Source organism: Lycorma delicatula, chromosome 1 (assembly GCF_047948215.1).
Source record: "Lycorma delicatula isolate Av1 chromosome 1, ASM4794821v1, whole genome shotgun sequence".
Classification (NCBI taxonomy): domain Eukaryota; kingdom Metazoa; phylum Arthropoda; class Insecta; order Hemiptera; family Fulgoridae; genus Lycorma; species Lycorma delicatula.
The window spans coordinates 138,982,337-138,996,722 of NC_134455.1; the positions used below are offsets into that span (position 1 = coordinate 138,982,337).

At 33.7% G+C, this 14,386-nt stretch overlaps 1 protein-coding gene across 10 annotated transcripts in view; it reads left to right on the plus strand.

Annotated features, from left to right (window-relative positions):
• Nucleotides 1-14,386, plus strand: part of polybromo (protein) — a 315,452-nt gene that overhangs the window by 43,577 nt on the left and 257,489 nt on the right. For all 10 annotated transcript variants that reach the window (XM_075362328.1, XM_075362291.1, XM_075362318.1 and 7 more), the window contains exons 4-6: nt 469-594; nt 2,900-3,040; nt 8,374-8,631. In XM_075362328.1, coding sequence (XP_075218443.1) covers nt 469-594; nt 2,900-3,040; nt 8,374-8,631 — 525 coding nt within the window. The remainder of the gene's footprint in view (nt 1-468; nt 595-2,899; nt 3,041-8,373; nt 8,632-14,386) is intronic.

A 14,386-nucleotide genomic window follows, 5' to 3' on the forward strand; every position in this document is an offset into this window, starting at 1 on the left:
CTGTATGTTGCGTGTTCCCGAGTCGGCAAACCAGATAGCCTTTATATCTACGCAGACAGTGGAAAAACAAAAAATATTGTATATCCACAAGTATTGCAAAATTAAACTTCTATGAAACGTATGCTTTGTTTTGTTTCTCATTTCTCATCCATGCAACCACAATGTGCCACAGCGAAGCGTGGCGGGTAGAGCTAGTATATATATATATATATATATATATATATATATATATATATATAATGTGTTAAACAGAGATGCACAAAATTCAGGATTTTTAAAAAGTTTTTGTAATTGATGTTATTTAAAAGTTCATTAATAGGGTGTAATATTATTTTTGTAGAAGGTTTTAGCTGGATGGCAGTTTCATAATTATATAAACACAAGGATAAGGATATTTTTAGGTGACATAAAATATGTTTTGATTTAAATTTGTTTCTATTTACTTCTTTACTCTTACTGTTTTTATAGGTTGTATCAAATCCTATAGATTTATTAAAAGTGCAGCAGAAAATCAAAACGGATGAATATGAAGACGTTGATGATCTTCAAGAAGATATTGAATTGCTTGTTACAAATGCTAAAGCCTTTTATAAGGTATTTTGATTCAATTTTTAATTTATTAATTGTATTTGTTTTAATTGTTTAAAATTAAAATACTAGTTTTAAAAAGTAAAACAGAAGTTATGTATCGTAGGGGTATATATGAGCCAAAAGTTCAGGGAATTTGAATTTCGTGCACGAACAATTGCTGGTACGACCTGCTGCCACTGGATGTGTCTAACAGTACTCTTTGTGAATCAGTGTTCCAACAGCTGTGATGGTGAGAGGCTGCATTTTTGACTTTCGTGCAGTTGTGTAACATTGTGTTTCACTGCTTTGGCGATGTTCTAAATGGCAGATTTTAAAAAGCAAAAGAACCTGCATCAAATTTTGCTTTGTGCTTAAAAACACTGGTGCAGAAACCCATTACATGCTTGTGGAAGCATTTGGTGACAATGCTATGAGTAAAAGTAAAACTTTTTTGTGGTACAAACGATTCAAAGATGGACGAACAACAGTCGATGACGATGAGCGTTCAGGAAGACCATCAACAAGCGCAACACCGGAAAACATCGTGAAAGTGCGAGATGCTATTGTTGCAGATTGTAGACAAAAAATCGTGATGATGTTTGTGCAATCGTACAAATGTCATATGGGTCCGTGCAACGCATCTTGTCAGATAATTTGAACATGAGATGCATTGCTGCTAAATTTGTACCAAGACTGTTGAACAGCGACCAGAAACAAAATCGCAGAACTGTTTGTAGTGAATTGAAAAATTCAACAAGAGATGACCCTAACTTCATCTCCAATCTCATAACTGGTGATGAGACATGGGTGTATGGGTATGACCCTGAAACTATGCAGCAGTTGTCACAGTGGGTCGCCAAGTTCACCGCGGCCAAAAAAAGCACGCCAAGTTCGCAGCAACGTGAAGTCCATGATGATTGTTTTTTTCGACATCAAAGGCATTATCCATAAGGAATTTGTTCCTGTTGGTCAAACTGTCAATGGGATGTTCTATTGTGAAGTTTTGAAGCGGTTACGTGAAAGCATTAGGCGCAAATGTTCAGATCTGTGGGGTAACAAGAGCTGGGTTCAGCACCATGACAACGCGCTCGCGCACATATTTCTAGCCGTTTGGAATTTCTTGGCTTCCAAAAAGACGGTAGTGATTCCCCACCCACCCTATTCGCCTGACCTTGCCTCATGCGACTTTTTTCTTTTTCCGAAAATAAAATTTCAATTGAAAGGCCGTCTTAACACAATTGAGGAGATTTGGAAGAAACGCAGAACGTGCTTCGAACACTTACACCTGCAGACTTCCAGGAATGCATGGAATCTTGGGAAAATCGCTGGGATCACTGTATTAATGCCCAAGGGGATTACTTTGAAGGAGACAGTGGAAATTATAAGTTATGGTAAGCATAAGTATTTTTATGGTAAAATTCCCTGAACCTTTGGGTAGCACCTCGTAGCTAATCACTAGTTCAGAGAGTATGCAAAAGTAAAGAAAAAAAAAGAAGTTATGCTTTATTCAAAAAAATTGTATTACTTGTAAATATTATACTGATTCTTTATGCATTACTTCAGATCATTCAGCTTTGACTTGTAAGCACATTTCAGGTTTTTAGCTGCATGATAACTGAGTGTAGTAGTGTGCTTTGAAATTTTATGACATTGTTTTGTAATTCTACGTTTTATATTGTTGTATATTTCTTAGAATATCTGGTACTTGACAGGCTTTCAAATAAACCCATAACAAATTATGGAAATGTGTTCGTCTAGATATCTGAGTGGCCATTCAATCTGAGATTGTTGAGCCATTATTATCCATTATTAGAAAATGTTCTATTTTTAGGTCTCAACTCTATCAAAGCTAACTTTGGGAATGCTTTGAAAGATAACATAACTTTGTTCCTTGTTGTATATGGAATCTATTTAATAGTATTTTTACATCCATTCTATATTTGTATTGTTATGTAAATAATGATGACGACAAATAGGTTCTATGATTAAAACAATTAGTTTTAATAAACTTGTAACAAGTAATAATAATTATACAAAATGTATAATAATGTATTAAAGATATATTTCAAACATGCCAATAAAGAATTCTTAATTGCAATAAAAAGTGAAGCAAAAGTTTTTTCCATTTAACATTTTTTACAGCTTTTATTGTTTACAAGATCCCAATGGAGGCCCATTTAAAATTATCACTTTGTTAATGTATTGTTTGGTGCAGATAATAATCATATTGTAAATAAAAATAAAAATTTATAATTAATTATTAAAAGTATTTTGTTTTCTTTTTTTTAAATTATTTTATTAGAAAGCTTAATATGTTTTTCCCTTTCAGAGATCATCAGCAGAATATAAAGATGCAATTGAACTTTGGGATCTGTTTTTATCAACAAAGAATAAATTAATGGAAAACTTAAAGTGCTCAGATGAAAGTTCAGAATCAAAAGGGAAGATAATACTGAAAGTTGGGAAATTGGTGAGTAATGCTTCCCTTATTTGTACATCGCTTACTGTCATTTTTATTACTAGGTTCAAATCTTATTGTTTTTCTCAAGTTGGATTGTTAACAGTTAATAGTTGTTGTGAATTTTTTTTTCTTAGAACATTTTGCTTTTGGGAATGTAATTATACTGTATAGCTGAACAGTATTCTATATAAGTCTGACAAAATTTTCTATAATTGTGTTTTTTTAGATCTTGACATTTCATGACCTTGTTTAATTAAAAAAAAATTAGTATTGAAAAATTCCTGAAGGATGTATGTATGTGTGCATGCAGGCTTTTGGCCTTATATGTCTGTTGGCTTTTTATTTTTATTGATTCCCAGACTGAATGGACCAATATGGATGAAATTTGGTCCAGTGATTTTTGTATATGTAGCTTTGTTACCATTTAATTTTGGTTACAGTATGTCAAGGGGGCATATGCACTTTATGGGTCCACATCTCAGAATGTAACTCAAATGATAGGTAAATTTTTTACATAATTTAATGCCCATTAGGTAGATAAGATTCTTTCTGTTGTGTTTGGTTTTTGTCAAAGCCTCATATTGAGGGGCAGGGCAAAAACCTTTTCTTTTTTGTTGTTTCTGAATGTTACATTCCTGTTCTAACTAGATGTTCCATTACATTAACATGTCAATTTTGTTACAGTTTGGGAAATTTCATTTGCGATCAGGGGATAATATGCTTAATTTTTTTGTTACTGTATTGTTTGTTATCTTCAGAGTGGATTAGTTTGTTTCAGTGAAATTTTTGTATGATGACTTTTGAATATAGGTCATTGATGGCATTTAATTTTGGCAACAATTTGTCAAGGGGGTTGAGAGATTTGGTCATCGTGGGCCTGGTATCTAAATTTTTCTCAAACAGCAAGATAGTTTTTTATGCAAAAAACTATCTTACATAATTTACTCTTCAATAATTTACTGTTTCTCTTAGTTTTCTTCCTAAATAATAGTATGTTGAGGGAGGAAGAGTCTTCATTGCCAGAATAAAGTTAAGTTATGTAGTTCAGGAAATTTATGCAATTCTGTGATGGTTTTTTTATATAGAAGGCATTCAGCTTAAAAGAGAAGGGAGCCCCATCACTTAGTTTAGTCTAATAATAGTTTATTGCAAAAATTACATAATAGTTTACAGAAGGTGTTAATGAAAATGATGTCCATCCACTTCTATGCACTTTTGACTATGCACTCAACATGTTTGACCATGTTCCTGCATATTCTTGCTAGTTGTACTCTGTCTTATTTCTTGGATGGCATTGGTAATATTTGTCTTCAATTCCTGCAGGGGATGTGGATTGCTTCTGTAAACTATTTCTCTTAAGTAATCCCACAGAAATGGGTCAGTAATAATCATATCAGGGATTTTGGTGGTCACAGTCCTTTAGAAATGACTCTTTTACCAAAAAAATCCTAGAGCATTTCCGTAATAGAGCGAGCTGTACAGCAAATGACGATGTCATGTGGCAACCAGATCATCCTGCGGCTGTGAATTGTTCGATAATTTCTTGGTAGACGGCAGCATCTACAGTTTTTTCAAAAAACAAGGTTGTATTTGTTGCTTTGAAACCACATATTGTATGCCTATTTTTTTGTGGGTGTAGAAGAAATTTAAAGAAAATTTTGGGTTTTTAGTTAGGACCACAGATTCGGTAATTCTGACTATTAACATATCCACCAAGGTGAAACCACGCTTCATCTGTGAAAAACACATGATCTAAAATGCCACTGTTGCCTCTAATGAAGTTCTTGAATCATTGAGAATAGTGAACCCTTTTAATTAATTACCCTTTTATAATTAGCATTAATTAGCTCATTGAAAACCTGCATTTGATATTGATAATATTTCAGCATTCTCCTCATTTCATTAGTGAAATGTTCTTTTCTTTGCTGAGTCTCTGCAAAGATTTATGAGATCTTGCAATTGCGCGTTAATGTCCTGTATAACCTGCGCATTCTTCCAGGTATTTAGGAACATTTACAGCGATATTAGACCAACAGCTTCAACAATTCTTTGTTTTAAATCGTCCAAATCTCAAACTTTTCTTTGGTACATAAAATTTTTAATAAATCCGAAAGCAAAAAGTCAAACCAGTGATATCTGGTGATCTAGGTGGCTATACAGTTGGACCTCCTTGTCCAATCCAAAGGAGAAAGTGTTGTTCAAGAACATGGTATCATTTCGGTGAAAGTGTGGTGGAACACCATCTTTTAGGAAACTGAAGCCTGCAGGAATCTGAGGAACAGCAAAGTTCTCAAACATGTCGAGGTACTTGAGTCTTGTCAAAGTGGGCTCCAAGAAAAAACTGATCGATGATACCATCTTTGTGCAGTCTTAACCAGACATTGACATTGATTTCTCAGTGCCCCAAATTCAACAATTATGGAATTTGCAACTTGATACCATAGGTGGCATTCACTTGCTGTATTGTGATAGAGGATTTGTAACTTGTATGCCGTAAACAGAGCTGCTTATGAACTTTGTCATGAACAGTGGAATGAGAAATTTGCAGTTTGTGACTAGCCCACCTAATTGGCTTTCCAGGACTGGTATTGAATGCATCGTGTACATGATCCACAGACAACTGAATTTTTTGATGATTTCTAGTTTGTGAAAACAAGCTTCCACTTTCTCTTAAAGTCATATCCCACTGATGATGAGTAGACTTGGATGTAGGAGAATTGATATTCAATTCAGCCGTTGAACACACATAACTGATTGAAACTCTGCTGACCAAAGCATGCATTAACCTTCTGTTGTGGGGTCCACATCTTGACAGACTATAATTACTGACTACAGTTTCATTCATTCTGAGTTGGTTTGCTTGCATATGTTTATTCCACTGACCTTGAGGGCATCAGAATTAATCTTGGAGATATTTCCTGTCAATTGAACCTACGTTTAAATGGTTATGACAACTGGTTTTCTACACATAGGCCATGATTTTTGGATACCTTTTGCCTGGTCACCCTGTATTAAAATACAGTAACATTCAGTTTAAGTATGTGATTGGGCTTAAAAGAAGTATTGGCGATGTGTAAAGGTGGAGTAAAGTAATAATTGTTCTATTTTATACACACTGAAAACATACGAGGTCTGTAAATAAAGTAATGAGACTGGTTCAGAAAAACTTTTTATTTACAATCTAATTATACATGGACTCTATCACCTTTGAAATAATTCTGTTGGGAAGCCACGCAACACTTCAAACAGTTTTCCCACTTTTCATAGCAATGTTGGACCTCAGAAAGTGGAATATACTTCAGATTGTCGGTTACATTTTCTTTAATGTTTTCTACTGTTCCAGAATGGTGTTGAGGTGTTTTTTAAAAGTTGGGAACAGGAAAAAGGCACAGGGATTCAAGTCAGGTGAATAAGGTGGTTGAGGAATTACAGGAATGTTTTTCTTTTCCAAAAACTCATTAATTGAGAGTGCAGTGTGACAAGGTGCATTGTCATGATGCAGCATCCAGTTGAATTTGATGGCTGGTCTCATGCGGGCAACTCTTTTCCGCAGTCTTTCATGAATTTCTGGATAAACATATTGATTTACAATCTGACCTGTAGGTAAAAACAACTTATTGACAATGCCATTGCTGTTGAAGAAACAAATTAGCATGGTTTGCTCATTTTTGGTTTTTTAGCTGTGGTGAGTTTGAAGTGTGCCACTCCTTCCTCTGACATTTTGTTTCTGGGTCGTACTCAAATATCCAAGATTCATCATTAGTAACAACATTTAAAAAAAAATAAGGATCAGTTTCAATTCGTCCTAGAAGATTGTAGCACACTTCCATCCTATTGATTTTCTGTTCAACATGAGGATTTTTGGGACCAATTTTGCACAAAATTCTTTCATGTCCAATTTGTTTGTCAAAATTTGATGGACTGTGGTACAGTTCAGATTCAATTTTTCTGCTTTCATTATGACAGTTAATCACTGGTTGTACTGTGTCAAGTCTCTGATTCACTCAACATTGTCATCACTTTTTGACGTTAGTGATATTCCAGAGCGTGGATCATCCGCAACTGATTCCAGCCGTCTAAAAATGCTTTAAACCACCTAAAAACTTGGGCTCGTGACAGAGCATCATCTCCATATGCCACTTTCAATTTTGATTAAGTTTCAGTGGCATTCTCACTGAGTTTAACACAAAACTTGATTGCACAACATTGCTCATAATTAGTATCACTCATTTTTGTAATGCACAACAAAAACTCCTTTTATGAAAAGTTTGTTTATGTCTCACTTGGCAACATTAGACTAAAAATATTAATAGCTAATATAAATCAGCTGTTCATATAACCAAACTTTGAAAATAAAAGATGCACAGACAGATGATTTGACTTAAGAAGAGAGTAAGGAAAAGGGTTGCTTATTATCAATCTTGTTCAATGTTGTTGTTAATGTGTGCTGAACATATAATAAAAAAAATTGTAGAAGGTGATGAACAATTCAGTGTAGGAGGAAAGAGAATAAATTTTATAAGTTTTACTGCTAGTGTGGTTTTTATAAAAGCTGAATCACAGGATACCTAACAGATAATTTCAAAATAAAAAGACGTGACAAAATACAGTATAAAAATGAATGTAAATGAAGGTAGGAGACAATAAGCCAATGAAGTTTTACATGAAAGAAGAATAAAGAATTGATTAAATAAACCAGTACAGTTATGTAAGAACCATGTTAACAGAAAATTGAAATTTGAAAATAAAATAAAAACGAAAATCACATAGGTTAATGAAGAATCATTCTGTAGAAAAATCACTGCTTTTTTTCTAAGTAGTCCAATGAATTTAAACATTATTGGTGTTTTAAAGTGTCACACTTGTGGTCACTAGACCAGATGATATGGGAAGGTATATTATATAGTGCACAAAGTAGACTATATAATTCTTGCGTTTAAAAGTTAAAAAAACAATTTGGATAGACAGAATCCTTTCTCTCCTTTCTGTATCTTAGCTTTCCATTTTTTATTTATTTTTTCTTAATATAGCTTTCTCATTACACAAATTGTATTTTTTTTTTTTACAATTGATATTGTATTTTTTTAAAAATGTTAATAATGTTTATTTTATTTTACAATAATAGTAAGTGCTTTTTGAAGAATTCCAACATTTTTTTTGTTTTCAATCAGTTAGTAAATTTATCAGTGTTTTCTACTTTGTTTTTCCAAGGGTAAAATTAGATTGGATTTTAGGAGTGTGATACTAAAGACAGTATACTGTGATAGTTGTGTATTTAAATATAGGTAGACTGATGTGGAAATATGTAATTGACAAATACTATTTGCTTATTGAATTTTCAGGCTAGAAAAGCAGCTGCGGCAGAAGCTAAACAAAAAGGTGAGGATGTTGTAAAAGATAAAGAGAGAGAAAGGGAGAAAGACAGAGATAGAGATTGTCGGGATAAAGAAAGAGATGAGAAGGATGAGAAGGAGGCTAATGAATTGTTTCATGAAGAAGAGTTGAATCTATGTGAAGATTTGTTTACGGCGGTTATGACAGCCACTGATATAGATAACAGACCATTGCATCTTGTCTTCCAACTTCTCCCTTCTAAAAAGGTAAGTGTAAATAATAATTTTACCTGATTATTTAATATTATTCTATTGAATTATAATCACACTGCCTTGGGAACATAACAGCATTAAATTATGCCCTGTTCTTTTATTATATGAGAATGTTGAGATAGAATATTCTTTTATGAATCTGATAGAGAAAGTTACCATTATTATTTCATATTATTATTGTTATTATCATCAAATTTTTTAGGAAGATTTCATAAGAAAGCTTTATTGTATTAGAAAGCTATTGTTATTGGGTACCATGATTCGACTTCCAGAAAACTTTGACATATCTTCACGTTTCACATCCCCCAGACCCCAAAATCACTGTCAGCTCAAAAGTTTATATATAAATTTATGTATATATATATCTATATATATTTTTCACTTTATTGTGGACTTGATAACTGCCGTAATTTTGCGCCAATCATTTTCATTATATATATTTTTCAGGGGGTTAAAAAAATGAGGTTTCGAAGACAAAAAAGAATCATGCCTCTTAATAGGCAACAGTATCGAATCAGTTTGAAGTGGTCGTTGGTCCTGTAAACATTGCCTAAAACTTTTGTCTGAAAAAATTTTGATATGACCAACCCTTATGGCAAGGGATGACCAAAATGTTGCTGGAATTGTAAGAAGATGGGGCTTGTTGTATGCTAAACATGTGAAACTTTTCTCACATGCAACCATTGTTCTATTGAGTAAATTTGAAGATTTTCTTAACTTTAAGTTAGAAATCTCTTATATCCCGTACAGCACCGGTGAAATCTACCTCTACCTTCTGGTGTGCCTTAAGGGATTTTTTATTATTGTATTAAAATATAATTTATATTTTGTGTTGAGTTGAATTTGAATGTTATTTTTTCATACTTGTTCATTTTGAGTGTAAGTAAAAAAATGCAACCGTGCTTCGTCACAAATTGTAGAGTTTAAAAGCTAGTCAGTCCCGTTCTTTTAATATTGCTGCATATGTTGTGGGTGATAGTAACCGATCTTTTATCCTTGTATTTAGACTATAAAAAGCAGGGAACTAATAATCTAGCTTTTACTTTATCAAATTTGAGGTGATCTGTTACTGCTATTGTTTTTATTTCAAATTTACATTTTTACTACTTCAAAACTTAATTCAAATTTTTCCAAAGATTTTCTTATATAGTTTTTTAAATTACATCAATTTCTTCCTTTTTGTTTTCATTGACTGATATTCTCGGCCAGTGATATGCAGACCATTTTCAACTGTATCTTGACACTGTTTGAATGATTTGCATTGTTCGTACCCTCTGGATTGAGACAACCTTAATTTCATATAAATTGTAGATGGCATAATCTACATTTTAAAAATACTTAATAATAATTTGCTGCACATATTACTTTATTACTTCTTAATCAGATATGTTGATTATAATTTATAAGGCAGAAAGACAAAGCAGCCAACAGTTACCAATTATGAATTGGGTTGTATGTTTTCCTAATGAGTTGTTCTACCTACATATTTTGAAAGAGTAGAGTATGAATTTCTTTTTTTCTATCCAAACTTTCCTTTGTATGAACCAGAAGATGGGTTAAAACAGATTTACTAAGAAATACTTTTGAAATTTACAGAAAATAATTTAAAGAAAATACACAAGTTTCTGAAAACAAAATTATACAATTGATATGTTGATATCTGAAATGAGAAAATGTAATCTCAAGGATGGGTAGCTGCATAGTTTCACTGTTATGTTGATTTGGAGGGAATCTCTCGATAAATCTTGTTTATAAACATTTTAATTAATAGAAGCCAATAGAGCAATTTGTTAGTTACATATAGTACTATGGATGTTTGATAAGTATATGCAAAAATAAAGAAGCTATTTTTAAGGATAAATCTTTTTTATTATTTCTCAACATAACCTCCTTTTGAGTCTTTACACTTACTTCAATAATGGTAAAGTTTTTTGATTCCATCCAATTCTTCATATTTGAAAACATAATAAATAGCCAAAAAGGTTAAATCTAGCCAGCAGGGAGGATGCAGAAGAATTTTTTAGCATAATTTATGTGGTTTTGCTATCATAAGCAGGATTGTGAACTGTTATGTTGTCTTGGTGAAAAAGATGATCCTTTTCAACAGCTTCTCTTTTTCATTTTTTCTGTAGAAGATCAATGAAGGTTATGTTTTGAGCATCCCAAAAAGCAATGGCTATCGCTAGTCTGACTGCAACCCACCATTGTCTTCAGTTTCAGGTTGGTACTGAATAATGTTAGTTTCATTAACATGTTCTGAAATTGCTAAAAAAATTCCTCTTGATTATTTTCATTTAGACCTCAACTGAACTTAGAAATATTTACTTTTTCACACTTTTGATTGATTGTGAGCAAACATCACCTTCTTGAGGAGAGTTTTTGCATATTTAAATATTCAAGTAAAATATGTTGCACCCATTCGTTTGAGATGCCTATTGTCTTAGCAGTCTCATTCTCTATCATTATATCATGATTTTGTTTTATATTTTCTAAAATTGTAACCTCAGCATGCTGTCTGGAATTTTCAGTGCCATTTGTGCTCCTATGATTGCTCTGAAAATAATCAAACTGCAGTTAGCTATAATCTAATTGATGAATCTGACTCAACGTAATATTTATTTGACTTAGCTTTAGTTTCCTGTGCAGTTTTGGCTTTCAAAACTAAGTTTGATCACCACACAAAATCCTCTTTCATTCATTTTCACAAATCACAATACTTGAGTGACAGAACAACTGCCAATAATAAAAGTAAATGTATCTGATAGAAACTTGGTGTTTGCTTCTAGTGGAGATGGTGAAAAGTAAGAATGACCTCAACAGTGTATTTTGACATCTCTTGACTTTGCACTGACTTACCATACACCCTTGTAAAAACAAAAATATATATGTGTAACCTTTGGTGCAAAAATTAGTAATAAAAATATAGAGCAGCATATTAACATAAAATTTTATATGAAAGTTGATGAAAATGACATTTGGGATGGATGTTCTGAAAAAGTTTAGTACCGTGAATGGTGTAAGGAATTCAGACAGGAAATGTGATTGAATGATGACACAGAAGTGGGCAACCAAAACAAAAATGGTGATGCAATGTGAACAGGTTGTAAGATTAGGTATGGCTTGACAGATGATCAAGTTTGTGAATTGTGGTTAAGATGATTAATTTTAAATAATCATTGTATCATTAATCATTTTAAAGATTTTCTTTATCATTTTTAATTGTATTGCTTGCTGTCAGTAATTCAATTGTAGTAAAATTAGTAAATTCTTAATATATAGTATAAGTCCCCATACCCCTTCTGGAAAATGACTGTAATATGTCGTTGCTGTTTTGAAAATCGTGCAGTTTTAGGATCCTGAGAAATAATTTCTTTACCACAGTTTGTATTCTTCCTCTTAATTTCACATGGGACATCCATACACTCTTTTGTTTCAGTTATAAAACCATGGATAATGTAAACTGATTCAGTTTGACGAGAAGCCGTGACATGTATTTGGGTACACGAATGATAACACACGAGATACAAAGTGCCACAAATAATAAATGCATTTCATGAATACTGTAATGAAAACTGGCTTTTAAAGGAACAATGCTTGATCGCGAGAAATGTGCACTGCTTACGGTACTGTTAGTCAGGCTGTGAATTGGACGAAAGAGAACACAGAGAGAAGAATGTGATTTTCTGGGTTAAAGGAAAATCATTTTGTGCACAATTCAGAAAGGAATCCACCACATGAAATAATGTGGGCTGAGATGACATCGCAGTTCTTGTTTGGGTCATTTTTTTTAAGAGTACATGAGTGGTGATCCTTATTTGCAAACATTGGAAAGATGTGTAATATCTCGACTTCAGAAAGAGGTTATCACAGAACGTGTCTGGATACAGCAAGACACAGCTTCAGTTCATTTTGGTCTTTCTGTTCTTGCTCATTTTGCACAATTTTCTAAATGAACAATTTATAGGCTGTTGTATCATTCTGTAGTTCACAAGGAACATCAGTCCCATTGCAGTAGCTACGATGAAGCCCTGACCTTATCACACATGATAACTTGTAGGGAATCAAAGCTTATATATTTCAATGATTCAGTCATTTGACTGGTTTGATGCAGCTCTCCAAGATTCCCTTTGTAGTGCTAATTGTTTCATTTCAGTATACCCCCTACATCCTACATCCCTAACAATTTGTTTTACATATTCCAAACATTGCCTATCATTTTAATGATAATATACAACAAATGAAGAATTGCATTACAATGTATGGAGGAAGCCTTTCGAATCATAATTCTGATGATAGTCACAACATGGCAAGGAGGACATGTTCATAGCTCTGTGAGTTCAGCGCACTGATGTATATGCAGATGCACATGGTATAATTAATTTGTAAGTAAAAATTTATATGCACTAAGTCTTCAATATATACTTGTCTAAGGGTACTGGAAATTCTTGGACATACTTTGTAATTATGTATATATATGAGGTGCGACAATAAAGTAATGAGACTGATGTGAAAAAAAATGTTGCTTACCGTTTTAGTCATGTTTAGTGTTGTCTACTTCAAAGTAGTTCCCCTCTGATTGCACACACTTATTCCAGCGCTTCTGCCATTGATGGTAACATTTCTGGAACTCATCTTCTGTAATATCCTCCAAGACCCTCGTCACAGCTTTTTGGACATCTTGTATTATTTGAAAATGGTGTCCCTTGACCGCCATTTTGACTCTTGGAAATAGAAAAAAATTGCACAGACCGATATCTGGTGAATAAGGTGGCTGTGGTAGTACTGAAATTTGTTTTGAGGTTAAAATTGCTGTACTGACAGACCAGTATGGGATGGCGCATTATCGTGATGCAGAATCCAATTATCAGCAATGTTGGCACGGACACGAAGAACTCGTTTACGAAGTCTTTCTAAAATTTCTTTGTAGAAATGTTGGTTAACTATTTGTCCAGGAGGCACCCACTCTTTATGAACAATTCCCTTGGAATCGAAGAAGCCTCCTCTATGAATCATGAGACCTTGCCGTTGGTGATGGGACTAGAGTGCTCAGGGATACAGAGTAGCTGGACCGAAGGTGCAACCATATCGGAGAGGTATCTGTTGAGAGCCAGACTAAGGAATGATTCCTGAAAGAGGGCAGCAGCTCTTTCAGTAGTTGTTAGGGGCGTGAGTCACAATGACTTAAATGGCCATATCAACATCGCTCAGTCCTCTGAGTACTGCGCAGCTGAAAGCAATGGAAAACTACAGCTGTTTTTTTTTCCAAGAAAATGTGGCTCTCTGCATTTTCACATAACAATAATGGAGGCACCTTCCTTGGTAAAATATTCCGGAGGTAAAATAGTTCCCCGTTCGGATCTCCGGGTGGGGACTACTAAGGAAGGGGTCACCGGAAGATTGAAAAATAACATTCTGCGAGTCGGAGCGTGGAAAGTTAGAAGCTTAATAAAGGTTGGAGGGCTAGAAAATTTAAAAAGGGAAATGGATGGGATGAATATGGATATAGTAGGAATTAGTGAGGTTCGATGGGAAGAGGAAGGCGACTTTTGGTCAGGTGATTTTAGAGTAATTAATTCAGCGTCAAATAATGGGCAGGCAGGAGTAGGTTTCGTGATGAACAAGAAGATAGGGAGGAGAGTGGAATATTTCAAGACACATAGCGATAGAATCATTGTAATAAGGATAAAATCAAAACCTAAACAGACAACGATTGTTAACGTCTATATGCCTACAAGCGCCCATGATGATG